Genomic DNA, 27216 nt, shown 5'->3' on the forward strand with positions numbered 1-27216 from the left:
CCCGAGGAGAAAGAGGTGCGCTCTCTCTCTCTGCCTCGCTGTCCAGCGCCCCGCCCTGTTTGCCACACCAGAGGCTCGCCGCTACCTTTGAGTCCTGCGCTTCGCTCCATATTTGAGGGGGCAGAAGAAGGGGAGGTGCTCCTCCACCTGAGCAAGGCTGGCTTCTCCCGGCATGGGGAGCTTGCATGGGTGGATGGGGGGCTGACAGGCAGGCAGGCCTCCAGCCGCGAGCCCAGCACCGAGCCAGGGCTGCTTTGAGACACCACTCAGTGTGGCTTCCCATGGCGGCGGCGAGCATGCCACAGTCTCTGGCGCTCGCAGTTCCCCATGACAGTCAGTCGATGAGGGTTTTAGGGGGCAGTGGTGGGATTCAGCAGGCCAGCAAACGGTTCTGCAGAACCAATAGTACATTAGGTACCAGTTCTGTAGAACCGGTGCAAACCAGCTGAATCCCACCACTGTGTTTAGCTCTCTTTTATGGGTGGCAGCCTGATAACCTAAGTACTGTATAACTTGAAAGTATTTCTTGTTGCTCACCCTCCCCCCCTCTTTTTATGTAATGTGATACATTAAAGACTTTAAAATCTCCCTTTGGCGTTAATAGTCTCTCAGCTGCATTTGTCTCTTCAGAATACAAGGCATACATGGGGAAAAACTGTTATTTATTATCTAACCAATCATTACATTATGCAAAATAGATTATATTAATACACAAATGTTTCTTCTAAGGGCAAGAATATACATGTAGTTGTGAGGAAGCAGCCACTCTCCATACTAGAATGGGGACAAATACATTAATTTTAAAAATATAATTTCTGAAGGCATGAGAAACATTGAAAAGCTATGTAATTTGTGGCTGGAATACACAGTCAAACTGTTTGAGGTGAATTCGCTGCAACATGAAAGTTGACACTGTTTTATTATAGATAATTTATTTGCACAGTTCAGATGATGAAAATGAGTCATGGACTTGGATTCTTCCTCCTTTTTTCCCTCTTGCAATCTCTTTTTCCACTTCCTCAGTGCTATTCATTGTTTGCTGTGATGTATGACCTAAAGTTAGGATTTCCCTTCTAATCCAGAATAAGAAACCTACTTCAAATCATGATTTAGAATTATGTTTAAAGTGACTTCTAATACTGTGGTGTGTGCAAACCATCATCCAACTTAGCGTGCTGACTTACAGTACTAAATACAAAATTAAAAATAAAGTTGTCCAGACAGTATGAAGTGAGCCAGTGTTAAACAGATGGCAAAGTCCTGTTGGCATAAGTTACCCCACTAAACTCCAGTAATGTCATCAGCTGCCATCATGCTGCAGCCATTTTAGCAAAAGTAAAAGCTTCTTACCCACTCCTTCAGCTTCCACTGGTGCCTAGGTATCCCATCTATCCAAGGAAGACATTAGCAGCCATGGAATGAGGTAAAGAATGATTTAATGCCAGAAAATTGCCAGCAGTGGTCCTTGTTCTGCAACTGAAACTAGTGGTGGCATTTTCCAGCTTAAAATCATTTTTACCCTGTTCTGCAGCTCCCAGAGGCTTCCTAGAAGGAATGGGATCCCTAGAACCTGACTATGAGGTTCTTTGGGATGAGAATTTTTTTTTAATTCCCCTGAAATGGCTGCTCCAGGACTAATGATGATGACATCACTGGAGTTGCATGGTTTACCTTATGTCTACAGGATTCTAGCCAGAGAATCAGCTACTGTATCTGTCATGTGGATACTTATGTTCATCCACTTTATGTCCCACTGTGTATAGAAAAAAAGATCTAGAAAATGGTAAGATAAAACTATTGAAGTAGCTGGCTTCTGGTCAGAAATTGTGTATGAGGTTATACTTTTTTTAAAAAAAAAATTACCTATATTTCATAGAGTCCATAATTTTAACTTGTGCAATACTCTGATGCAAGGAATGAAAGAAAGTGTCTTGTTAACTCTTTGCTTTGTATGTATGGCTGCTCCAAAAAGCTTGAGATTGATAATTTATTTATTTATTTATTTATTTACTTACTTATTCATTCATTCATTTATTAGATTTTTACCCCGCCCCTCTAGACCATGTCTACTCGGGGCAGCTTACATGATGTCAATACGAATCCAAGGCAGACCTTTCAACATCACAGTAATCCATGTTTATGCACCAACTACCATTGCTGAGGAGACTGAAATTGAACATAAACTTGGATTATTGTGATGTTGAAAGGTCTGCCTTGGATTCGTATTGACATCATTCTATCATTTTTGAGATTGTATCCCATTACAGCTTTCCCACTCTTTTGTTGAATGGAGGCTACTCCATTCCTTCTACGGGCTTCTTGCCCACAATAGTAGATATGATAATCATCTGAGCTGAATTCGCCCATTCCTGTCCATTTTAGTTCACTGCTGCCCAGGATGTCGATGTTTATTCTTGCCATCTCCTGTTTGACCACCTCCAGCTTCCCAAGGTTCATAGATCTTACATTCCAGGTTCCTATGCAGTTTCTTTCTTTGCAGCATTGGACTTTCCTTTCACTTCCAGGCACGTCCACAGCTAAGCGTCCTTTTGGCTTTGGCCCAACCATTTCATTAGCTCTGGAGCTACTTGTACTTAAACAATATCCTTGAACCCCTTCTGTCTTCTCTTTTTGTTTCCTTTGTCGACCCTGTTCCTGTCCTTTTAAGTGATTATTCGGCGACCATCACCAGCTTGGTAGCGGATTTTCTACTAGCGGTCTCTAAGTCAAAACCCCTTCCCCAACCCCCTACTGCATCACCTTTCTAGTTCAAACCTCCATGATTGTTCCCCCTGGTCTGTAATATTATGGCACAAACTGTTATTGCTGTATGTTCCTTCTCTTTTTAAATGCCTATAAAGGTTTAAGTAAAGTAAGTAAGCTACTTGTACTTTTCCTCCGCTCTTTCTCAGTAGCATGTTGGACGCCTTCTGACCTGAGGGACCCATCTTCCAGCGTCATATCTTTTAGCCTTTTGTTTCTGATCATGGGGCGTTCTTGGCAAAGATACTGGAGTGGCATTGTCATTTCCTACTCCAGGTGGGTTGCGTTTAGTCAGAACTCTCCCCTATGTCCTGTCCATCTTGGGTGTCCCTGCACAGCATAGCCCATAGATTCTCTGAGTTATTCAAGCCCCTTCGCCACGACAAGGCAGCAATCCATGAAGGGGTTATATTGTCTATTATTCTAATAATAATAAAGTGTCCTCTCTCCTTACCACTTCACTTTTGAAAGTATTAAATGATTTTCATCCAATTTTGTGTTATATGTGCAACCTTTTCATTTTATCATAAAATTAAAACAAAGCTGACTTCCGGTGGGTATGGCTGGCGAAAGCAGCAAGATCTGGGGATCAAAGCTGCGGCAGTTTCAGATTAAGTCAACTAAGAGATTTTTCTGCTGACTCAAAGTTACCTCCAGGAGAGGAGGAACTTGGAGGGGAGCCAAACGCTGACTCCAGAGACACCTAGGGGGAAAATATATACAGTATCTGTGAATAGAAGAAAAGGAGTTAAAAAACAGACTTGCCAGTTTTCAGAGGAGGATATGCAAGGCAGCCACAAGGCTGAACCAGCGATTTTCTATGGAAACCAAGCCATGTCGTCCACTTTGATTTTAAAAGAGGAGATGGGTATGTGAATGCAAAACGGACTGTGAGTAAAGACCTTGGAGCAAAGTGAGGATTCGTCAGAGCAGAGAGAGAGTCTTTTAGAAGAATAACAACAGACCTTAGGATAACACAATGGGAGTTTGAGACTGAAAAGACCAAATTAAGACCAAGAAAAGAATATGAAAATAAAAGAAAAATTAAAAGATCACAAGGAGGACTGAGTAAGACTGGCTGGAATGCAAGGAAAAACAATGTGGGGCGGAACTGAAGAAACTGAGGATAAACTGGAATAACCAGTGGTTTGAAAATCAAGACTTAATATTGTTTTCTAAATAATAAGAGGTTGAGATTTCGAAGGACTGTCTTTAAAGTCTCTAGGAATATTCAAAAAGGTTTGGTGAATTACATTAGAGACTATAAGAAAGAACTGTAAAGGTCTGTTTAAACTAACCTTGGCCAATATACCAGCTGTGAAAAAGTGATTAGAACTAGCAGCTGGGGGAAAGGACTGGAATTAACAAAGACTGAAGAGGTTTAGAGACTTAGAAATATATGTTATTTACTGTGACTATTGGTTTACAAAATATTTACATACTTGCTTTGGGGTATTTGAATTGGTATTTAACTTTCTGTTTCAAAATGAATATTAGGTAGATAAGAGAAGTTAGAGACTAGAGACAGACGTGGATATATTTTAGATAGAAAGTGGGAAAGGAAACACTAAGTACAGTGCTGCCTCGCATAGCGATCGCTCCGCATAGTGAAGAAATCGCTTTGCGATGCTGTTTTTGCGATCGCAAAAGCAAACGCTTTGCGACAGTCCCATGGGGAAAATTCGCTTTGCGATGATTGGGGGAAGCGATCATCGCAAAGCCCCCATTTTTGGCCAGCTGTTTTACCTCGCTTTAGAGGCACCGAAAATGGCCGCCGCAATGGAAGATTTTCGCTTAAGGTGAGTTTTGGAGCTCAGGAACGCATTGAAGGGGTTTCAGTGCATTTCTATGGGCTTTTTAAAATCACTTAGTGACAAAATCGCTTAGCAGCATTTTTTGCTGCACGGATTAACGTCGCTAAGTGAGGCACCACTATACTGAAAACATATTCAAATACTAGATTGGAAAAGTTAAGAATGCAGAAAGAAAAGGATAAGCAAAAGCCAATGCAGGCAATAAAATTGTCTATAGATTTACAAACAAAGCCCCCCTCCCCTTCTGTTCAAGATCCAGTGGAAAGGCTTTTCTTAGAGTTTAAAAGTATGGAAAATAAGATGTTAGAACAAATGAATGAAATCAAACAAGAAATGAGAGAGGTAAAACATTGAGTTAAAGTGGATACAGAACAGTTAAAAAGCTCTATACATATCTCATTGTAGGTACTACTAAGGAAAATAAGAAAAGAGGAACAAATTAAAGGTTTAAAAATTGAGAAGCAACACTTTAAAATAAGAGCCTTTACAGATGACATGGCAATCTTTCTGAAAGACCCATCATGTGATATTACGAAACTTAAAAGAAATAGTCAGTGACTTTGGAGAATGAGCAGGTTTAATTATAAATGAAGGAAAAACTAATATATTGACAAAAAATATGACAGAAAAAGAAGAGAAAGAATTAGAAATTAAGACAGGCCATAAAGTAGTGAATAAAGTAAGATACCTAGGTATAACAATAACTAAGAAGACAAAATTGAACAAAATGATGAGAAGAAAGGGAAAGAAATTAAGAAAAATTTAGAGAGCTGGAAACACTTAAAAATGTCATTGATGGGCAAAATAGCAATTATCAAAATGATGGCATTACCTATATTCGTATTCATATTTCAGAATATCCCGATAATAATAAATAACAAACCATTTCATTTGTGGAGAAAACAACTCTCAAATTTTATTTGGCAGGAGAGAAAACCAAGAATAAAATTGAAATATTTGCAAGACAACAAGACGAGAGGAGGAAAGTGAACAAAGCTTTTGATAATAATAAGAAAAGCATTAATAAGAGTATGGGAGAAATATAAAGAGGAATTTTATCATCGGATTCCAATGTGGCTGTCCCCCCATGAAGCTCTCTCAAAGGAAGTTGACATAAAGAATGATAAATGGTTAACATATAAAGATCTACTCATAGAGGAAGATGTTAAACAACTAAGATTAAGAACAAGACAAGAAATTAATCAAGTAGGAATAATATACAGTGGTGCCTCGCTTAGTGACATTAATCCGTTCCAGGAAAAACGTTGCTAAGCTATTTCATTGCTAAACAGAATTTAAAAGCCCATAGAAACACATTAAAACGTGTTTAATGCGTTCCTATGGGCTTCAGAACTGACCTTATGCGAAGATCCTCCATAGGGGCGGCCATTTTCGGTGCCTCTAAAGCAAGGCAAAACAGCAGGCGGCCATTTTGTTTTTCCGGCAGCCATTTTGGAACCGCCAATCAGCTGGCCGAAAATGGGGGCTTTGCGATGATCGCTTCCCCACGATCATCGCAAACAATTTTTCCCCATAGGGGCCATCACTAAGCAATCACTCTGGCAATGGCCAAAACCCCATCACTAAGCGATATCATCGCTCAACGGAGCGATCGCTAAGCGAGGTGTTACATACAGCACTGATGTTACCTGTCTGTCATGGGTTTGGAGGGAAAGTTCCATCCTATGGGGAGTGGAAGGCGGGACATCAGGAGGAGGGGCTGTATTGTATATAAATGTGAAGCCTGTGTGGTGAGAGACACACACTGAGACACACTGAGAGACACTGTGAGACACTGGGATGTGACGAAGCAGCAGCTGGGAAGAAGAAGCTGTTGTGGGAGTCTGTGTGTCAGACAGGGTACTTCTGTGTGTCAGAGTACCAACCTGATAGGTTCAGGTGTCTGTTGGTTAGCCAGAACTGATAGGTTCAGGGTCTGTGCTTCAAGTTAAGGGTTCTGTGTGAACCAAACTGTATGCTTGTATGAGTGAAACTAAGCCACGTTACTTTATTTTATTCACCTGATTGTTTATTTTTCCCTGTGTGTATTTAAATAAACCTAATTCTTTTATTGTTTAAAAATCCATCCCTGGTCTGTGTGACTTCTTACAGGGAATGGTTGGTGGCAGCTTAGTGTAACTGTGTGACATATCCCAGTAGGTCTGGGTTTGTCACATTGATTGGTGTCCAGCGTGTGGGATACGACTGGTCCAGTTGTCCGGTGGTCCAGCAAAGCCTTGGCAAGTGTGCCCAGAGCAAGGGGGGTCTAGTCAGGGACAGTCTGAGGCGCGTAGGTAATCTTCTAGGTGTACCTCACGGGGAGGTGCGCTAGTAGAAGAACGTGCCAACTGGGGAGACTTAGATTAAGGTGCTCTGAGGCAGCCTAGTTTTGGCGGGAAAAAGCTGAGGCAAAACTGCGTAGCAACAGCGAGCTAGCTTGCCAGCTGAGAGGCCCAGCAGAGGGGGGTAGGCTCTGACTCGATACTGTTGCAAGTTTAGTGCTGAAGAACAGCAGCAATCTCTAGGGAGAGCTGGTTCTGAGGCAAGAAGGAAAAAAGTGGTCGTTTTATTTTGAGGCTTGACTTTTTAAAGCAGCCTGTTCTGAGGGGGGATTATGCCCTTGACTCGAAGCCAGATGGCCGAAATGAGTGAAGTGAAAGACCCCCAGATTGACCAAGGTTCTGAGGATGAATTTGGCTCAGTGCAAGGTGACAGCACAGGAGAGCAGAACCCAGAACTTAGAAAATTGCTCATAGCCCAACAGCATGAACTGAGGATGAGGCAATTTGAAGTGGAGGAAAAGGAAAGGGAAAGAGAAGAAAGATTAGAGAGAGAAAGAAGGGAGGAAAGGGAGAAACAGAGACAATTTGAATTGGCATTGGAGAGAGAGAAAATGGCGTTTGAATTAAGAAAACTGGAACTGATGAACCAGAACAATAATAACAATAGGGATTCTGAGGGAGGCCAATTGTCTAAAGCTGACCTGAAGAAATTCCCTGTGTACCACAAGGGAGATTGTCCTGAGGTGTTCTTTTCCTTAGTGGAAAGAGCGTTTGTGGACTTCTCAGTGAGGGAAACTGAGAAGATGACCATCATGCGATCTTTAATCAGTGGTAGCCTGGCTGAGGTTTATGCCGAGATGCCTGAGGAACTGATGAAAGATTTTGCAGAGTTTAAGAAACTGGTGTTTGCCAGACATGGGATAAATGCAGAGCAGCTGAGACAAAGATTCAGGTCCCTCACCAAGAAACCAGAACAGACTTTTACCCAAGTGGGGGCCCAATTGGTGAGGCTGCTTGAGAAATGGCTATCGCAGGAGGGAATAGAGACCTATGAGCAGCTTAAAGACTTGATAGCCCTGGAACAGTTCTATTCAGTCCTGCATGGGGAATTGAAATTCCAGGTGAGGGAAAGGAAACCGAGGTCTGTGGCAGAAGCCGCAGAGATCGCCGATTTTATTTCCCAAATAAGAAAGCCATTGGGTGAGGGGAAATCTGTAGGTAAACCCAAAGAAACCTACAGCAAGTACTCTCAGGGACCAGGGAAAAGCCAGCAAGGGGGAGGGGCCCATGGTGAAGGGAAGCCCTCAGACATGAAACTAAGACCTCAGATTTTGGAGGGAAAACCAAAACAAGATGAGAGAGAATCAAAATACACCAGAAAATGTTATTTCTGTCAGGGAAAGGGTCATCTAATCTCAGAGTGTGAGAAATTAAAGCAGCTAAAAGGAATGGTGCCTCAGGAGTCTAGTGGAACCAAGCCAAAAGCTGTGTTCTGTGTCCAGAAAGAGCAAGGCTCAGTGTCACTGAGGGAGCCAGTTGCCATGGCTACTCAGTCTGGAACAGCTACCTCTGCTGATCAGGCTGAGGAAAATGGTCCTCTTATAGAGGTAAAGCGCTGCTTGCTGGTAAAAACAGATTCTCAGTTGTTTGAGACAGCCGGGGTGGACGTAGGAATACTTGACCGTCAGTATAGGGGGCTGCGGGACACTTGTTCCCAGGTAACCCTGTGCCATCCAGATATTATTCCTAGGGAGTTTATAATCCCAAATGAGAGCATGAAGGTGGCAGGGATTGAGGGGCAGGTAATCTCTCTGCCAGTAGCAGAGGTACCTGTCAACTTTCAAGGCTGGAGGGGAGTTTGGCGGCTAGCGATTTCATCCACTCTGCCAGCAGCCATGCTCGTGGGAAATGACCTGGCTGAACATGTGAAAAGGGTGCTAGTGATTACACGTTCACAAGCCACCACAGGGACAGTTCAGGGGGGTAATGATGAGCCAGAGACGGAAGCAGAGGGGAGTTCAGAAGCTGTGGTGGAAACCTTAACCACAGACAGCAGATTTGGACAGGAGCAAAAGGCAGACGCCACTCTCCAAAAGTGTTTTGAACAGGTGACTGACGCCCAGCTAACACCTGAAACCCCAGTGAGATTTCTGGAGAAAAAGGGGATTTTATATAGAGAAACCCTGAGGAATATCTCAAAAGGGGGAGATGGGATCAGAAGTCAGCTGGTGGTACCTGAAAAGTATCGCCCCATGATCTTACAAAGGGGTCACTCTGACATGTTTGCTGCACACTTAGGGGTGAAAGGGCCCCTTGATTTGATCAAACAAAATTGGGAGCAGATCACCCAGGATGACCCACAAGACGTTGTGACATACATAGACACCTTGATGAATGACCTAAAGAGAAATCTAGAGCTGGCAGCAGAAAACCTGCAAGCTCAGAAGGTCAGACAGAAAACATGGTATGACCACAAAGCTAGAGAGAGGCACTTTGACCCAGGGGAGGAAGTGCTTTGGCTTAGGCCCTGCAGAGAGAATAAACTGCAGCTCAAATGGGCAGGACCATATAGGGTCATTTCCAAGATGTCAGACCTGAACTACCTAATAGAGCAGGAGGAGAACCAAGCAAGGAGGGTGGTTCATGTGAATGCCCTAAAACCCTACTACAGAGGGGAACAGAGGGTTCTATTTGCTATAAAAGCAGCTGAAAGTGAGGAAGCTGAATTACCCTTCTGGGAGGGTAGAGGGGAAATAAAATACAACCCAGAGGAGGTAAAGATCAGTCCTGCACTCACCCAAGACCAGCAGCAAGAACTAAAAATGCTGCTTAGTAAATATCAACAGGTGTTTTCCAACAAGCCGGGGATAGTGAAGGGAGTGATGCATCGGATCCACACAGGGGATGCACCCCCGCAGGCAGTATCCCCATACCGAGTAACGGGACCCTATAGGGACAAGGTGCGGAAGGAGCTGGACGAGATGCTGAGGGAGAACATAATCGTCCCCTCTTCTAGTCCTTGGTCCTCTCCGATAGTCCTTGTGGACAAGCCTGATGGGAGCATTAGGTTTTGTGTCGATTACAGGAAATTAAACCGTGTAACCACTCCTGATGCCTACCCAATGCCCAGGCTAGACAACCTGATTGAAACCATAGGGGGTTGTCGGTTCATCTCATCATTGGACCTGGTAAAGGGATATTGGCAATTAAGAATTGATCCCAGGGATCAGGAAAAGACTGCCTTTTGCAGCCCTTTTGGTCTCTATGAGTTTCGAGTCCTGAGCTTTGGTCTCAGAAATGCACCAGCCACATTCCAAAGGCTGATGGACCAGACCTTGGCAGGGCTCAGTGACTTTACAGTGGCCTACATTGACGACATAGGGATCTTCAGTAATACCTGGGAAGATCACCTGATACACCTGGAGTTAGTGCTGCAGAGGTTAAGTGCAGCAGGGCTAACAGTAAAGGCCAGCAAGTGTCAGCTGGGTAGCCCAGAAATAAAATACTTGGGTCACATGGTAGGGGGAGGAGTGATAAAACCCCTGGAGGCCAAAATAGAAGCTGTTCGTGATTGGCCTAGACCCAACACCAAGAAAAAAGTCAAATCATTTCTTGGGTTGGTGGGCTACTACAGAAAGTTCATCCCGAGGTTTAGCGAGATTGCGGCTCCGCTGACCGATCTGACGAGGAAGAAGGCTGATGACCGCATCCCGTGGACCAGCGACTGTGAGGCGGCGTTCCAGAGGTTGAAGGAGGCGTTAATCAACTATCCTGTCCTGCGTGCTCCAGACTTCGACCGGGAGTTCATCATCTACACAGATGCGTCTAACAGCGGGGTAGGAGCAGTTCTGTGCCAGGAGGATGAGAATGGTGACCAACATCCAGTGTCCTACCTGAGTAGGAAACTTCAAAAAGGTGAGAGACATTTGGCAACCGTGGAGAAGGAGTGTTTGGCAATAGTCTACGCAATCCAGAAGGCCAAGCCTTACATCTGGGGAAGACATTTTATTCTGTGTACTGACCATTCACCATTGCAATGGTTAAAGACAATGAAAACCCACAATAGCAAACTTATGAGGTGGGCTTTAAACCTACAGGACTATGACTTTGAAGTGAAAGTGGTCAGAGGGTCAGTGAACTGTGTTGCTGACGCCTTATCAAGAAAACCTGAAGATTGAAGACGGCGAAAGAACATGGACTATGTGTATATAATGAGAACAAAAAGTTAAAATGTACCTGGTTTTGAATTTGGTTTGTATGAATAAAGGTAAATTGATGTAATGTATATGGTAAATGTTTAAATACCTAATTGCTATGGTTAACTTAGAATGTAAGTATAAGTAAGTATAATATGGTATGTATAACTGTTGTTGTGTGTTTTATCAAGGTTGTTTTTTGGGTAAAAGCACCTTAGCTTTCCCCCTACAAAACAACTTATAAAGAGGGGAGGTGTTACATACAGCACTGATGTTACCTGTCTGTCATGGGTTTGGAGGGAAAGTTCCATCCTATGGGGAGTGGAAGGCGGGACATCAGGAGGAGGGGCTGTATTGTATATAAATGTGAAGCCTGTGTGGTGAGAGACACACACTGAGACACACTGAGAGACACTGTGAGACACTGGGATGTGACGAAGCAGCAGCTGGGAAGAAGAAGCTGTTGTGGGAGTCTGTGTGTCAGACAGGGTACTTCTGTGTGTCAGAGTACCAACCTGATAGGTTCAGGTGTCTGTTGGTTAGCCAGAACTGATAGGTTCAGGGTCTGTGCTTCAAGTTAAGGGTTCTGTGTGAACCAAACTGTATGCTTGTATGAGTGAAACTAAGCCACGTTACTTTATTTTATTCACCTGATTGTTTATTTTTCCCTGTGTGTATTTAAATAAACCTAATTCTTTTATTGTTTAAAAATCCATCCCTGGTCTGTGTGACTTCTTACAGGGAATGGTTGGTGGCAGCTTAGTGTAACTGTGTGACATATCCCAGTAGGTCTGGGTTTGTCACACGAGGCACCACTGTACCAGTGGTTTCCACACAGACAGCTGTCAAAAGGAATGAAAATAGATAATAAATTAATTGGATTGGTTAAAGAACCTATGGAACTAGACAAGATAATATGGGGAAAAGAAAATCATCAAATTGCAAAGTTGTATAAACTATTACTGGAAAGAAATATGGAACAGGAAGTAATTAAAGAAAATATGATAAAATGGATGCAGAAATTAGGTAGAACAATTCAGACAGAGGATTGGTTTAGAGCATGAAATGATAAACAAAAACTATTAATAAGTTCAGGTTTAAAAGAAAACTATATGAAAATATAATATAGATGGTATATGACACTAGAGAAATTGGCAAAGGTGAAGAAAATGAGAAAGATAAATGTTGGAAATGTAAGACAATGAAAGGAACGCTATATCATATGTGGTGAGGTTGTAAATTTATTAGGAAATTTTGGAAAGAAATAGAAAAAATAATCACCATAGATTTAAAAATAAAAATGGAGATGAAACCTAAAACTTACTTGTTCAATATGGTAAAGTTAAACTCATGACAAGAGACAAAAATTTGTTTGTACATATTAGGTAGGCGCTGCCAGAATTCAAGTGGCAAAACAGTGGAAAGAGAAGGAGGAACCTTTGGTGGAACTAATATTAATGGACAAACTAACAGACTCATTGAAAGGAAAGAGTAGAATGGAGCATGAATCTCCATGGGGGAAAGTAAAGAATTATCTCAGAGAGAAATGGAAGATTCCAAACCTGTACCAAGTGAGTTAGGCTTAAATTAGTAGAACTGCTCTCAACAGAAGTAAAAAAAAAAAAAAAAAAGTAAGGCAGATTGTTAATATGGATGTAAAATAAGAATTAAGAAAGGTATTATTAAGATTGCGAAGAAAATAAATGTCTGGTGGAAAATAAGGAAGTAAAATGTTAAAGACTTACTGTTTTGTGAAAGAAATAATAGAAGGTTATTTTGGTTATGTGCTAATATTGTGATAATTATTTACTTATTTTTATAATTTCTGTTTTAAATGTAATAAAGATGAAAAGTTTTTTTAAAAAAAATTTAAATTAAAGCAAAGCTCATTTTTACCTTAAAAGCGTAATGTCTTCAGTTCTGAGCATTAATTGGTATAGAATCATTTCTAAAAGTGCCATAACAATAATTCTTTGCTGGTGAGTTGTAATATACTTCAGGCGTGTTACACTTCTCAGAATAGATTTGTTTTTAATATGTTGTCATCTTCTGTCTTATATCATTCCAACACTTCACAGGATAGTGACAAGCAACTTTAAAATGCCATAGCATATAGCTAGAAAGCCATTCTAATATAAAATTGAATATAATATTTCTCCAGTGGTTTCATAAATGATACTGTATATTTTTCTACTACATATGAAGTATTAAATGGAGTACTTTGAAAAGTTTGCTACTATAGACTAGTGCTTAAAGCTCTCTCTAGGTGTTGTACATTTTTTTTTAAATTATGCAGACTATTACACTCCCATGAAGGTTTCTGAGAATTATAGTCCAAGAATCCTTGGGTTACCCAAAGTTGGGAGCCACTGCTATAGAAAAAAGAAGCAAGATTATGAATGAAATCAAGTTATAATCTGAAAACAAAATGTTTTTAAGATGTGACCTAAATAGTCCATAAAGAGCAATGAGACTGCAAATACTAGAAAGCATTGAGGCAGCTTCTGCCAAGAAAGTCCTGCAGCAGGAATGAGGGCCTGAAAGAAAGAAAAATAATAGCAGACTCGTGCACACAGGTTTATTGCTTAGAAGCAGTGCCCATACAGGAAGTGGTATGGTCTAGGAAGATAATAATAATCAAAATCCTGTTGCTTGGTGTAGTGAATCCCACTAGAACAGACCCATTGAATCAGTGGGGATTTGCTGAACTAGCTCCTCCACAAGTTCTATCGATTCAAATGGGCCTACTCCATCTGTGCCATACTTTACTTAGTAAGTTGCAGTTATTCAGCCCTTTTGAGTCAATGGAATTTAATGGAAGGGTTGACTCAGTGACTTCCAATTGATACAATGGGCCTTCTGTAGTGCAATTTACTACTCTAAGCTACAAGATTTTTGCCATTGAGCTATGATCTAAGATATTCTGGTTCAAACCTCATTTTGTCTATGCACTCACTAGTTGTCCATAAGTAAAATCAGTGTCTCTCAGTCCCCATCTGTAATATGGAGATCACAATACAGTGGAACCTCTACTTACAAATGTAATCTGTTTTGGAACGGTGGCCATAAGTTGAAACGTTTGTAAGTAGAAGCACCATTTCCCATAGGAATGCATTGAAAACCGATCAATCCGGTCCGGCTGAAGAAAAATCACCAAAAAAAAAAGAAAAAGAGCACAGCAAGCCCAGTCAGAAGGTGCTCCATTGCTGAGGTTTTAAGGAAAAAACCTTTAAAAAAAACACCACTAGAGCCACCTCCTTTGCTGAGGTTTAAGGGGGGGGAAACTCAAGAGCCCTAAAGACACACACAACGTGCTCTCTCCTCCGAAGCAGAGCCACTAACAGCACAGCACAGAAACACTAAAACCCACCTAGAACAGTTTTTAAAGGAGAAACAGCAGCTTACCTCCCTACAGGCACACACATGCTCACTCCTCTGAAGCAGAGCACAGAAACATATCCTCCCAGCAGATAAACACACATGCTCACTCCGAAGCAGAGGCACTAACAACACAGCACAGAAACACCAAAACCCACCCAGAACAGTTTTTAAAGGAGAAAACAGGAGCTTACCTCCCTGCAGAGACACACACAGGCTCACTCCGAAGCAGGAGGTTCTCCCAAGCCTCCAACTGCTACATACCCTATAACTGCTGAAAGAGCTACAGCACAAAGAAATAGCCTCTGCGCCATCTACAGTTAGAAAGTTGAATTGCCCGCCTTTTTCCCTGCCTTTTTCTGTTCATATCTTGAAGCTCCATTCGCAAGTAGAAGCAAAATTTTGCGAACAGAGCTGTTTGTAAGTTGGATCGTTCATAGATAGGGACGTTCATAAGTAGAGGTTCCATTGTACTGACCTAGCTTATAGAGTAGTTCACAAATCATGTAAATATTTGGCATTTAGAAGCAGCCTTTAATCACGTACCAAAAATGGCATGAACTTAAAAGGTAGTGCTCATTCAATTATTAATTATTATTTTACCACTGGCTAGATAGCTTAGAAATTTAGGTATCTGACTGCAGAACTAGAGGTTGGGAGTTTGATGCTTTTGTAGAAGAGACAATGTGTGTAGTCCTCTGCAAACTCGTGGCGCAGTGGTTAAATGCTGTGCTGCAGCCAAAACTGTGCTCACGACCTGGGGTTCAATCCCAGGTAGCCGGCTCAAGGTTGACTCAGCCTTCTATCCTTCTGAGGTCAGTAAAATGAGTATCCAGCTTGCTGGTTACAGTTAACTTGTAAACCGCCCAGAGAGTGCTTGGAGTGTTATGGGGTGGTATATAAGCAGCACGTTGTTGGGTTTTTTTGTTTGTTTTTTTGCTTTGCACAGTCCCAGTACTCCCTAGAAGAAGGTAATAATAAACCTCTTCTAAGACTCTAGAAAACCATGGAAAAGGGTCACCATAAGTCAAAATTGACTTGAGGGCACAAAGTTATTTTTACCTGAACATTCCTCATGAAAAACATGAGATTGATGCTTTATATAATTAATCAAATCAACCAGCACTAAATATAAAAATGTAAAGTTGCAGCTATTGTAGAGAAGAAATTCCAGTCTTTATTAAGTCTGCTTAAGTGTTACAAAGTGTTTCACTATGAGAGAATAGAAAAATGTTGATAATAAAGGGCATGTGACAGCCAAAATTGCAGATTCATCAGATGCTAGAAAGTAATCTTCCAATTTTAGGATACCTCTGGATGGTTGGATTGTGCTGATTCCAGATTTAATTATGCGTAGAGTAAGCCCATCAGAATTAATGGGACTTAAGTATAATGGAACTTAAATTATTTGATGAAGTGCTACACTCCATTGGCTGAAATCGTATTGTGAATTTACACAAATGGCATAATTTTTGAAAGTGAATTATAAGTTAAAAAATCTCCGTAGATATTACTTGTCATATACTGACTAATAATGTTTATACAGATTTCTTAACTTACAACATTTTGCCTCTGAAAGTTATGCTGTTTGCATGACTATGGAACAGGACTGCAACCATGTTCTCAATATGGCTAAGTCTGGATTCAGCCCTCTATTTCCAAAAGAAGCCTGAAATTTTATGCACTCACAATTTATCTTAATTTGCATTCTTTTTCCTTCTCATCCTTTAAAAAAAAAAAGCAGACATCCTCTGGAACAATTCTTTGAAAGTTGCACTGTTACATGTACTTCCTCTACATACATTTTTTATTGTTTTCTTTTGGCCCATTCTTAAATCAAACCAGTAGATAAATCTAGTTGCCTTAGTCTGATTTCAAGACAAAGAGGGTTTCCTTTTTAATCTTTCCATTTTGAGTAATTCCTATCAAGGCTTGTGAAGGGATGAGAAGTTGTTAAGTGACTGTGCATAGATTTAGGCAGTAATGCTTTAGACCAGTGGTCCCCAACCTTGGGCCTCCAGATGTTCTTGGACTTCAAATCTCAGAAATCCTGGCCAGCAGAGGTGGTGGGTGAAGGCTTCAGGGAGTTGTAGTCAAAGAACATCTGCAGGCCCAAGGTTGGGGACCACTGCTTTAGACCATTGAAATCAATGTAACTTGTTCATCATGATTGAATACCATTGGATACATTCCATTGATTTCAGTGGCCTAACTATAGCTGATTCTGGATACAATTCAAAGAAATACAATGAATATCACTTATCAAAATCAAGACTACCATTCCTAAATACTGTATAGCAGTAAAACTGCATTGCTAAATGAGCTAGAGAATTAGCGCTCCAAAACTCATTAACTACTGTCTTAATTGTTTTTGTACAATTAAGCCATTCTTGTTCATTACAGAAGATGCTCCTCTAGACCAAAATGGATAAATGCTACTTTTTAAGAAAACAGTCTTTTTCAAAGGGTGATTACACATTTTTGTTGGTCATATATTATATCCAAACAATAATCTGATCTTTGGAAATATGCCTCAACTCCATATATTTTTACATTCCCTCATGCATTTTCTGATTCATCATAACCACAGTGTATTGCAGCATCTGAATCAGACAGCTATGGCACAACATAGTAGAACCTGGGATATTACTTTTCAAAAGGAATTAGTTCTGTTACTCACTACTCAGGTTCAGTGCAGATCCTTGTCATTACAGTTACTCTGCAAAAGTAACTCATTTTGCTTATTACTAACATACTATCTTTACTGTTACTAATGCAGCATTTGGAAAATAATGTACATGAAAACGCTTGCCAGTTCTCTCAAGTGGCTACTTCTGTTTATTACATATTGAAAATACTGTGATAATGGTAAACAGATAGCAAGGCAAACTTTTCTTGGCACTTTCTCTGTAGTTTGAACTACAATCCACACACAGAGACACACATACACAGACAATTTGAAGTTCTGAGTACGTGTTCACTCCTTCTCACACCCATTTTCTCTTGCACATACATACACACCCACTCACAGTTTTATGTGCCTGATCTGTCTCTCTTGTGTCCAGTCCTGCCCTGTTTCTCATTGCTTTGCTCTCTCATGTACCGTACTTATTTTTTTTGACTCTCGCTCTTTGTCTTTTCCGCCTCTCTGTCCCCGTGCTGGTTTTCTCTCTTCTTAGTTCTCATCTCCTCATAGTACTGTCTTTGTAAAGAGGAATGCAAGGTAGCAATACAAGATGGAACTGGCTATAAGACTGTTCTTCCTTTTCTCTCATTGTTCAGGCCACAAACTTAAACACACAAGTAACAAGCAGAATTGGCTCCTGTTCCATTAAAAATGTAGCAAATTAAAGCCATGGTCATTATAATAAAAAAGTAGCTTTATTTAATCTTTTATTTTACAATGTAACTTGTTCCAAAATTAAGTTTAAAAATGAGTTACTTCCCTGCTCTGCCATAGACCTTAGTTTGTCTCCCAATTGTTGCTGGAAACCACAAAAGCAAGTAAGGACCTTTTCTTGGAATTCCCCAGACCTGGGTTCAGAAGCCCCAAAAATAAGTCTTCCACTAGACGAATGGGTAACAACTTCTTACATCACAGATCCTAAGCCCTTTCCCCTCCACAATCAAGAAAAATCAGTTTCACACTGGATTGTCTCGGATCCCACCGCTATGCCACCAATTTGTCACATTCCCATGTAGCATTTGGTCGTTTCATAAAGCAAAGGTGCCCGCTATGTGCCGTTAGGCTGCCACCAGTTAATTACATCACCTTTGTTCACTATTAATGACAGAGGTTCAGGCAACTTATCATTTAAGAACCAAATTAGAAACTGTTTATTGTTACAAGTGATAAAAGTCCAGTCAATGTTCTTAACTCTCAACTAAACAACCTTCTTTCTCCACTCTCAATGGCCTACTCTTCCTCTTGCTCACTCTCCTTTTCTTTCCCCCACTTAACTCCTCCTCCACCAACTCCTATTAGTGCATGCAAATTTCAGCATAAATATTCATAGGGTGAACGCTGCATCTTGATTTTAAAATTGTAAATGCTTTTAATCATTCAATGTATTTTAATTATTATTGTGGTTTAATTCTTGTTTAATGCATCATTTATTGTGTTTTTAATTCTACTTGTTTTAATGTTGTGAGATGCCTTGAATCCCCTCATTAGGAGAAAGGCACCCTACAGATGACACTAAATAAATAAAATAAATTGTACTGTTCTGGATTATGATGCCAGATTTTCTGCAGTTGGTTCATCTTAGACTCTGATAAGCCTCTGCTTGCTGGCTGTGGGACAGTGTTTACTGTATTTAAAGGTTTTTGTTAAAAAAATTAAAAGGCATGTTATTCAATTTGTAGTGTGTGAAGTATATTTACACTCAATACTGTAGGTAGAGAAGAGCTGCCAAATGTCTGTGTTCTAACACCATTCACATATACAGACCTCCAGTTTCTAACATTTAACAATATCAAATGACCTTGGAATCTTATATTCAGGTGGGAACTCCAGAAGTTTCTGCACTTCTAAAACTAGCGTCTCAGTTTTTGTGGTATACATGTTTTTAATCTACGTGGTCTCTCAGATATCCATATGTTACTTTTCAGCATGTGTGCAACTGTAGGATTCCATTGCACTACAACTTATAGTTTAATACAGCTTTTATATCTGGAATTGGAACCCCAAAATGTCCTGCTGCATTGAATGTAGTATTCCAAGATGATACTGCATAGAATATCAGTTTTATGAGACTTACAGTCATAGTACAGTCATAGTTCACAAGGCATTTCTGATACAAGATCTTACATGTTTGTAGTATAGCCTCTCACTCCTGTATTACAGCTATGTAACAAGTACAGTGGTGCCTCGCATAACGATCGCTCCGTATAGTGACGAAATCGCTTTGTGATGGAGTTTTTGCGATCGCAAAAGTGATAGCTTTGCGATGCTCTCTATGGGCTATTTTCGCTTTGCGATGATCGCAGGGAAGCTATCATTGCAAAGCGTCCATTTTCTGCCAGCTGATCGGCGGTTTCAAAATGGCTGCCGGGTAAACAAAATGGCCACCCGCTGTTTTCAGGCATGGATTCCTCGCTTTAGAGGCATCGAAAATGGCGGCGCTATGGAGGATCTTTGCTTAAATGTGAGTTTTAAGCCCATAGGAACACATTAATCGCATTTTAATGCGTTTCTATGGGCTTTTTATTTTCGCTTAGCGATGTTATCGCTTAGCAGCGATTTTTTCAACACGAATTAACATCACTAAGTGAGACACCACTGTATACTAACTACTGGAAGAATAAACATTTTGATCAATATACACAGGAACAATCTTAACCTTATAGTTTAGCCCTCTCCAGATGGATATACGACAAGCAATACTTTGCTATTGAAATTGATTAATTTGACTGAGGTTGACAGCAACAGCTCATGTAACAGCTGAGACAGTTCAGTCTTAGAAGGATTAGCCTGCCCTTTCTCAAAATCAGTGAATCAGTCTGTGGAAAGATAATGCTATTTCAGATGGTGAGATGATTTGCTTGCTTTCACTGAGATCTGTGGTTTATTTGCCAACACAATCAGTAGGAATGGCAATATAAATCATGTAAAGTGTAAAATACTTGGGCTTCAGCATATTCAGCAGATGTCAGTGCAGAGAAGAGAGCAGTTAAGTCCTCCTGCATTATATAAGTGAGACAGAATTATTCTCTTTCAGAAGAGGCCTTGCACATATGGGAATTTTCTCTTGAGAAGCTTGCTGTCTTGTCATTCCCTTGGGTTTGTGAGTACATAAACTGCTTAATAATTGTGGGAAATAAAGAAGAAAAATAAGGCGTGATTAACCAGCAAACAGGGATGTGGTGGCGCTGCAGGCTAAACCGCAGAAGCCTGTGCTGCAGGGTCAGAAGACCAAGCAGTCGTAAGATCAAATCCATGTGACGGAGTGAGCACCCGTCGCTTGTCCCAGCTCCCGCCAACCTAGCGGTTCGAAAGCATGCAAATGCAAGTATATAAATAGGGACCACCTCGGTGGGAAGGTAACAGCGTTCCGTGTCTAAGTTGCATTGGCCATGTGACCACGGAAGATTGTCTTCGGACAAAACGCTGGCTCTATGGCTTGGAAACGGGGATGAGCACCGCCCCCTAGAGTCAAACACGACTGGACAAAAAAATTGTCAAAGGGAACCTGTACCTTTACCTTTAACCAGCAAACAAAAAAATCTTAAGCTAGAACTTGCTATATGATTTTTGGATTGAGTGTTTATATTGAATCCACTTAATGAAACAAGTTATCATGACTGAATCTGGAATCTAGGGCCTCAGGCAGGCAGGCCCAATCTTAACACAGACAGATTTATGTTCATACAAGTTTTCCATTTCTTCCTCACCCCTTTCTCACAGCACCTCCATTTGACATGGAGGGCACACTAAGCTTTAGAAGTTGTTTTGGGGAACTGTCGTGGGAGGGGACATAGGGGACTGTCAAGGGAGAAGAAAATCAGTCTGCCAGTGGTATCTGTCCTGCAGGAGGAATGATTGGTCCTCTTGTGCCTCTTGAATATAATGGCCTATCTGTTGAAGCACAAGTATAAATATGTATATATTTATTGCTAAATAAATTTGCAGAGTGTTTTTCAGTGCATGCCATCAAGTTTAATCTCCTGTCTGAAAAACTGGAGCATGAATGTAATGGAAGTCATATACTGAAAATGTTTTAACGAAACTTACTGTATGTTCATATGAATGTATGGCCTATAATCTCTTCTGGGCCTCCAGTAGTACCACAGAAAATGTCACTGGGAGCAGCAAATTTTGACAAAGTAAACAGTTTATTTTTCATTTTCACATTGCTCATGAATTCTTATTGCCGCCGCCGGGAGGGGGACAATTATAACTCCCTCAATGGCTCAAGGGGGCGATGCTTTCAAAAAGGTTAAGAACCACTGCACTAGAGGATACTAACCTACAGTATGTACTTACCAACCAGATTATATGCTGTTTTTCACCATGTGGTTTCAAAGTGATTGATAATAAAATTAAAGCAGATATAAAAACAATTTTAAAAACTGTTTATGTTTCTGCCATTAAGTTGGAACCAACCTATAGTCACCCTAATAGGTATTTCAAGTTAAATGAGATATTTAAAGAGTGTTTTTTCCAGTTCCACTCCCCCAGTAAATTCCCAGACTAGGAACCTGTTCATCAGAATCCTAGTCTATCACTAGACAGTGGTGCTTCACTAGACAATGATAATCCATTCCACTGAAATCGCTGTTTAGCAAAATCATCATCTAGCGAAAAGCATTTCCCCATTGGAATGCATTGAAACCTGTTTAATGCATTCCAATGGGGAAGAATCATCGTCTAGCGAAGATTGGCCATAGGAAAGCCTCTTTGCAAAAAATGGGCCTGAAAACACCCGTTTTGTGAGGATCGGCCCTAGGGAAGCCATTTTGCAAACCGTCGATCACCTGTTCTAAATTGTCATGTTGTGAAAAAATGGCCTGCGAAGCACGGACCAAATCATCGTCCACCAAAATTCCCCCATAGGAATCACTGTTTTGTGAAGCAAAATGGCTGCCACAAAACATCGTCATGCGGATTCATCATTTTGAGGGGTAACCATCTTGCGAGGTACCACTGTACACTACATCTCAATGGGAATCCCTTTTGAAAACTAGATCTACGTAAAGGCCAAAGTAAACAAAGAACAGTAGATGCAAGCCAAAATAGAAGCTGGCATCTGAAAAATAGTGAAGGAGCTTTTGGATGTCAGAAGAAAACACAGGAGATTCCACATTGCACACTTCTTGAGTGATAATAAAGGAGCACTTTCTTATAAAGAGCAAGCCAGCATCCAGATAAAATTTGTCAGACAGTTTAAACCAGGAGAATACTCATGTGGATAGATTCTTCACTAAGATACCCTAGATTTTGAGTTTTGTAGTTCAAAGCAAGAATTTTGAATTGGTCTCTGAAGCATTCTAGTAAGTAATGTGTTTCCATGTAGATACAATATTGCACAGTCTTGCATCTTACATTAATCTGGCAGCATTATTTTCATAATTAAGAATAAAACCTTACTAAAATTCAATAACAGGAAGAACAGACTAGACAAGGCTAAATAGAGAAGTCAAAGCAAATCAATGTCCACTTTCAAAAGTTTTTTGAAATATGGTGAAGTATGGTGGAGGGATTTGTGGTAGATAGGGTGAAAACTAGATGTTTTATTTTCAGTAATATGAAATACAAGGGGGAAAGCACCCAGAACATGTACTGTGGTTATCTGCGATCATTCAGTAACTGAAATCTCATTCCTTGCTGTATACACAGAATTTAGGAGCACGTTACCTTTGCTTGAGCAGGGTTGTCGAACCATAGCTTTTTCACTGCACAGAGTTATGATCGTCATCATCATTATCCATCATTGTACTTCTCTGAAGTTTGTGCAACTCACACTTGATGGTCTTATTGTGCCTAGGCATAACATTTTAGAATCTTCCCATGTCTGAGCTGCCGTATTTTGGAAGGAGCCCCATCCACTGTGCATGACTTTAGTCACAATTGCTGTTGACTCCATGATTACAGCAACTCTTTTGAAAATGACAGCTATTCTCTTAGCAGCAGCTGCTGCCTCATGATGAATACATTTTAAATATCAGAAACTACTGTTTCAGTTCCATTTTCTCATACAGGTACAGGTTTACCAGCCATGTTCTCTGCATAGTAGCAGTTATAGCGCCCTTCACTTTCAGTGGTCATACTGGAGTCAGCACTGTCCATACCATTGACAGTAATTGCATCAGTACCACCCACCACATGGGTTTCAGCAAAAATACTAATACCTTTAACCTGTCCAGCATGTGGTCAGCTTCACTAAGCAGAACCATGCAACATATGGAAGCATAGCAAAAGAAACATGCCTCTTCAGATTCTGATACTTGTGATTCCAGTTCCATTTCTGTATTTCTCGAGTTATCAGTGACTTCCCCCTGATCTTCTGGTAGCAAACAACCCAATTTCATTAACTCAAAGTGGTTGCCCATGCACTAATGGCTAGAGTGCCCACCATCCTTGAACACATTATTCAAAAGATGCACAAAAGAACTAGATCCAGGTTTTTGTATAATTCTTATCCAATGACCACACCTATTGTCATACCTGTCTTACCATCTTTGCCTTATATTCTATCATATCTAAAAGAACAGATCACCTCTACGGTGTGCAAATAAAGAGATCTCATTCAAATTCTATTTTAGTGAAATTGCACAAGATAGTGTAAGTAAGGGAACAAAATATGTTCTACTGCTGAGGCTAAAGAAGGATGCAGACAAATCCTAGAGCTTCAAACGTGGAACCCCCGGGAGGCGGTGGGGTACCCCCCCGCAGGCCTCCAAAGGCGGCAATCACAGCGGTGGGGGACCCCCGGGAGGCTGAACCTCCCTTTTCCTAACCGTTGGGGCAAAAGCCTCTTCTCCACCAACAGTTAGCAAATTTAAATTTCCTGCCCTTTTCCCCATTGTGCATTTCTCTGTCATTCAAATATGAAGTTTTTTTCAAGAATTGTATATTTGAAAAATTAAATGGAAAATTATTATTCAGATCAACTGATGCTGATATAGTATGCATTTCACTATTTTTCCTTGCATCGTGTTCAGTTTCTTGCTTCTTAAGCATCTGAAAATGTGCATAAGGGTGGCTAATTGTTTATCAATTTGCAGAAATATGATATGGCCACTCTTTCTTTAGGATGGCAAAGGGTGCAATTACCCAGCGTAGGGGCCGCGCGAATCTCCGGAGGGAGATTGTTCCAGAGGCAAGGAGCCACCACCGAGAAGGCCCAGTTTCGTGTCTTCTCCTTCCGGGCCTCTCTCAGCGTCAGGCTCCTCAGCCTCACCTCCTGACTTGCGCAGGTGATCCAGGTAGACCTTGGTGGAAGCAGGCGTTCCGCCAAATATCGAGGTCCTAAACCGTTTAGGGGCTTGTAAGTAAGCATTAAAACTCTGAAGTTGACGCGGAAACAAATGGGCAGCCAATGCAATGTGGCCAGCGTTGGAGAAATGTGTTGGTATTTTCTCACTCCAGTGAGGAGTCTGGCCACCGCATTCTGCACCACCTGACGTTTCCGCATCAGTCTCAAAGGCAGCCCCACGTAGAGCGCATTACAGTGGTCTAATCTTGAGATTACGAGTGCATGCACCAAGGTAGTGAACACCCCTGTGTCGAGGTAGGGTCGCAGCCGGGCAATCCGCCAAAGATGGAAAAAGGCGGTGTGGACTACCGACGCCACCTGCATTTCCATGGTGAGCGTCGGATCCAAATGTAGGCCCAGGCTGCGGCCCCCACTCTTCATGGCCAGGATGACCCCCTCCCAAACGTGAGAGAGTCACCCAAGCCATCCACCACGGGGGCACCCACCCTCAGAACCTCCGTCTTGTCCGGATTCAGCCTCAGCCCATTCTCCTGCATCCATTGCAGTACTGCCCCCAGGCAGCGCTGAAGGGACAGGACGGCATCACCTGCAGTTGCTGAAAAGGAGATGTAAAGCGGATGTCATCGGCATATTGGTGACACGAAGCCCCACATCCCCTGATGACCCCACCCAGCGGCCTCATATAGATGTTAAACAGCATTGGGGAGATGATCGACCCCTGTGGAACGCCACAATTGAGACTCCACGAGGCCGAGGCACTCTCCCCAAGCTGTACACTCTGGGGACGGTCCCCCAAGAAGGAACGGAGCCAGGCGAGTGCCGAGCCACCAATTCCCAACTCGGAGAGCCTCCCCAGGAGGATACTGTGGTCAACGGTATCAAAGGCCGCTGAGATGTCGAGGAGGACCAGCAGAGACATTTTGCCCCTGTCGGCCTCCCTCAACAGGTCATCGTACAGGGCGACCAATGTCGTCTCTGTACCATGGCGCAGCCTAAAGCCCGGCTGATATGGATCCAGGGCATCTGTTTCATCCAGGTGGGCTTGGAGCTGATCGGCCACCACCCTCTCGATCACTTTGCTCATGAAAGAAACATCGGCGACAGGCTATAATTGCCAATTTCGTCCGCCACCAAACTAGGTTTCTTTCTTATGGGCCTAATGAGTGTCTCCTCAAGGAAAGACCCATTTATTATTACTGTGGCCCATTCTGTTGTTATCGGCCTGGCTGCTTTGATTAGCCAAGCCGGGCAAGGGTCAAGAGAGGAGGTGGTGGCTCAACAGCGATCAAGCACCCTGGCCACAGAATCAGGCGTTACAGGCTGAAAGGAGTCGAAAATCACCAGGCAAGACAGAGCGCTGGCCATCTCTGCTCGACTCACTGTATTTAAAAAAGGAGAGAGCTTCCAGTGGATGGCCTCCACTTTAGATTTAAAGAAGGCTGCAAACTGGTCAGGTGAAAAACTAGGGGGAGGCCTATCACCTGAATCAGTTCCGGATAGGTTGCGCATTATATGGAATAACTCCGCCTGCTGGTTGGACGCTTCGCTTATTCAGTTAGCGAAGAATTATCTACATGCAGCCTTTACCTTAGTCAGGTAAAGGTTAGTTGTGACCCTAACAGCTATCCAATTATCCGTTGGGTTCTTCCTCCACTTACGCTCTAGCCTTCTCCTATATCACTTCATTGCTCGGAGCGCCTGGTTAAACCAGGGCTCAGGCCGAGCTCTGAGCAGGAGAGGCCGTTTAGGCGCGATCGTGTCTATAGCCCTAGTGGCAGCGCTGGACCAGCTGTCAACCAGAGCCTCGACAGGAGCACCAGCCAGGTCAGCCGAAACACCTCTCATGGCCTTCTGGAATCCAACAGGATCCAGTAGGCTTCGAGGGCGGACCATAGAAATAGGTGCCTGCTCCCTGCAAGGGGGGAGTGCCACTGAGAGGTTGCATTTTATTAGGTGGTGATCTGACCATGACAAGGGGACCGACACAAGGTCAGTGACCACCAGACCACACTCACTCCAATTGGTGGAAAAAAACAGGTCCAACGTATGGCCACCCATGTGGGTGGGGCCGATGACATGTTGGGACATGTTCAAGGAAGCCATGGTTTCCAAGAACTCAAGAGCTGGCCCTGTAGTCTCTGCCCCCGCGTGCACATTGAAATCACCCAAGACGAGAAGCCTTGGGGATCCCAACAATGCCGCAGAGACAAAGTCGTCCAGCTCCGGTAGGGAAGTGGCTGGGTCGCGGGGAGCACGGTAACCCAGCAAAATCCCAATACCATCCCTAGCCCCTATCGACACGTGGAGTGCCTCTAGACCTGGCTTTACCACCGAGGAGCGCCTAGTAACCTCCAAGTTGAATTTGTAAACAATGGCTACTCCCCCCCTGCCCCTCCAGTCTACCCTGGTGCTGGACAGCATAACAGGGCATGCAGATGAGAGCCAGGGGAGGGCCCTCTCCCCATTAATCCACGTCTCCGTTATGCATGCCAGGTCTGCATCCTCCTCCAGGATAAGGTCGTAGATCACCTGGGGTTTGTTGGAAACAGATCTGGCATTCAACAGTACCAGATTTAGAGTGGAGGGGTGGCTGGGCTGGCCACCTCGATACTGGGGGTTGATCACAGTCTCAGAACAATGAACAGCCTTCAAACATCTGTTCATCGTTCTTCTAACACGAGTAGGGACTGTGCCTATGCCATATCCCCCTCTACCCATGATCACAGGGATGCTGAAAGGCCCCTTGCTGGGCGAGCAGGCCTTCCACTCCATATCCAAGAAAAGGAAAGAAAAAGAGAGAGAAAAAGAAAGAAAAAGAACTAATAAAAGTTACCCTAAATTAGTA

General features: G+C 42.2%; 2 protein-coding genes and 1 long non-coding RNA gene across 4 annotated transcripts in view; 2 read left to right on the plus strand and 1 right to left on the minus strand.

Annotated features, from left to right (window-relative positions):
• Nucleotides 1-27216, plus strand: part of UBE2E2 (ubiquitin conjugating enzyme E2 E2) — a 248138-nt gene that overhangs the window by 186353 nt on the left and 34569 nt on the right. The window lies entirely within an intron of this gene.
• On the plus strand, nt 190-16262 carry LOC144583476 (uncharacterized). The gene is made up of 2 exons (XR_013537251.1): nt 190-6201; nt 11865-16262. It is a non-coding gene; the product is annotated as an uncharacterized LOC144583476 (long non-coding RNA).
• LOC144583475 (uncharacterized) lies at nt 12884-27143 on the minus strand. Its single transcript, XM_078377288.1, has 2 exons — nt 14628-27143; nt 12884-14460 (listed from the first exon to the last, which is right to left on the minus strand). Exon 1 carries the CDS (start codon nt 27141-27143, stop codon nt 26049-26051), a length of 1095 nt encoding a protein of 364 aa, XP_078233414.1. The 3' UTR covers nt 12884-14460; nt 14628-26048.

This window comes from Pogona vitticeps, chromosome 6 (assembly GCF_051106095.1).
Source record: "Pogona vitticeps strain Pit_001003342236 chromosome 6, PviZW2.1, whole genome shotgun sequence".
Taxonomy (NCBI): domain Eukaryota; kingdom Metazoa; phylum Chordata; class Lepidosauria; order Squamata; family Agamidae; genus Pogona; species Pogona vitticeps.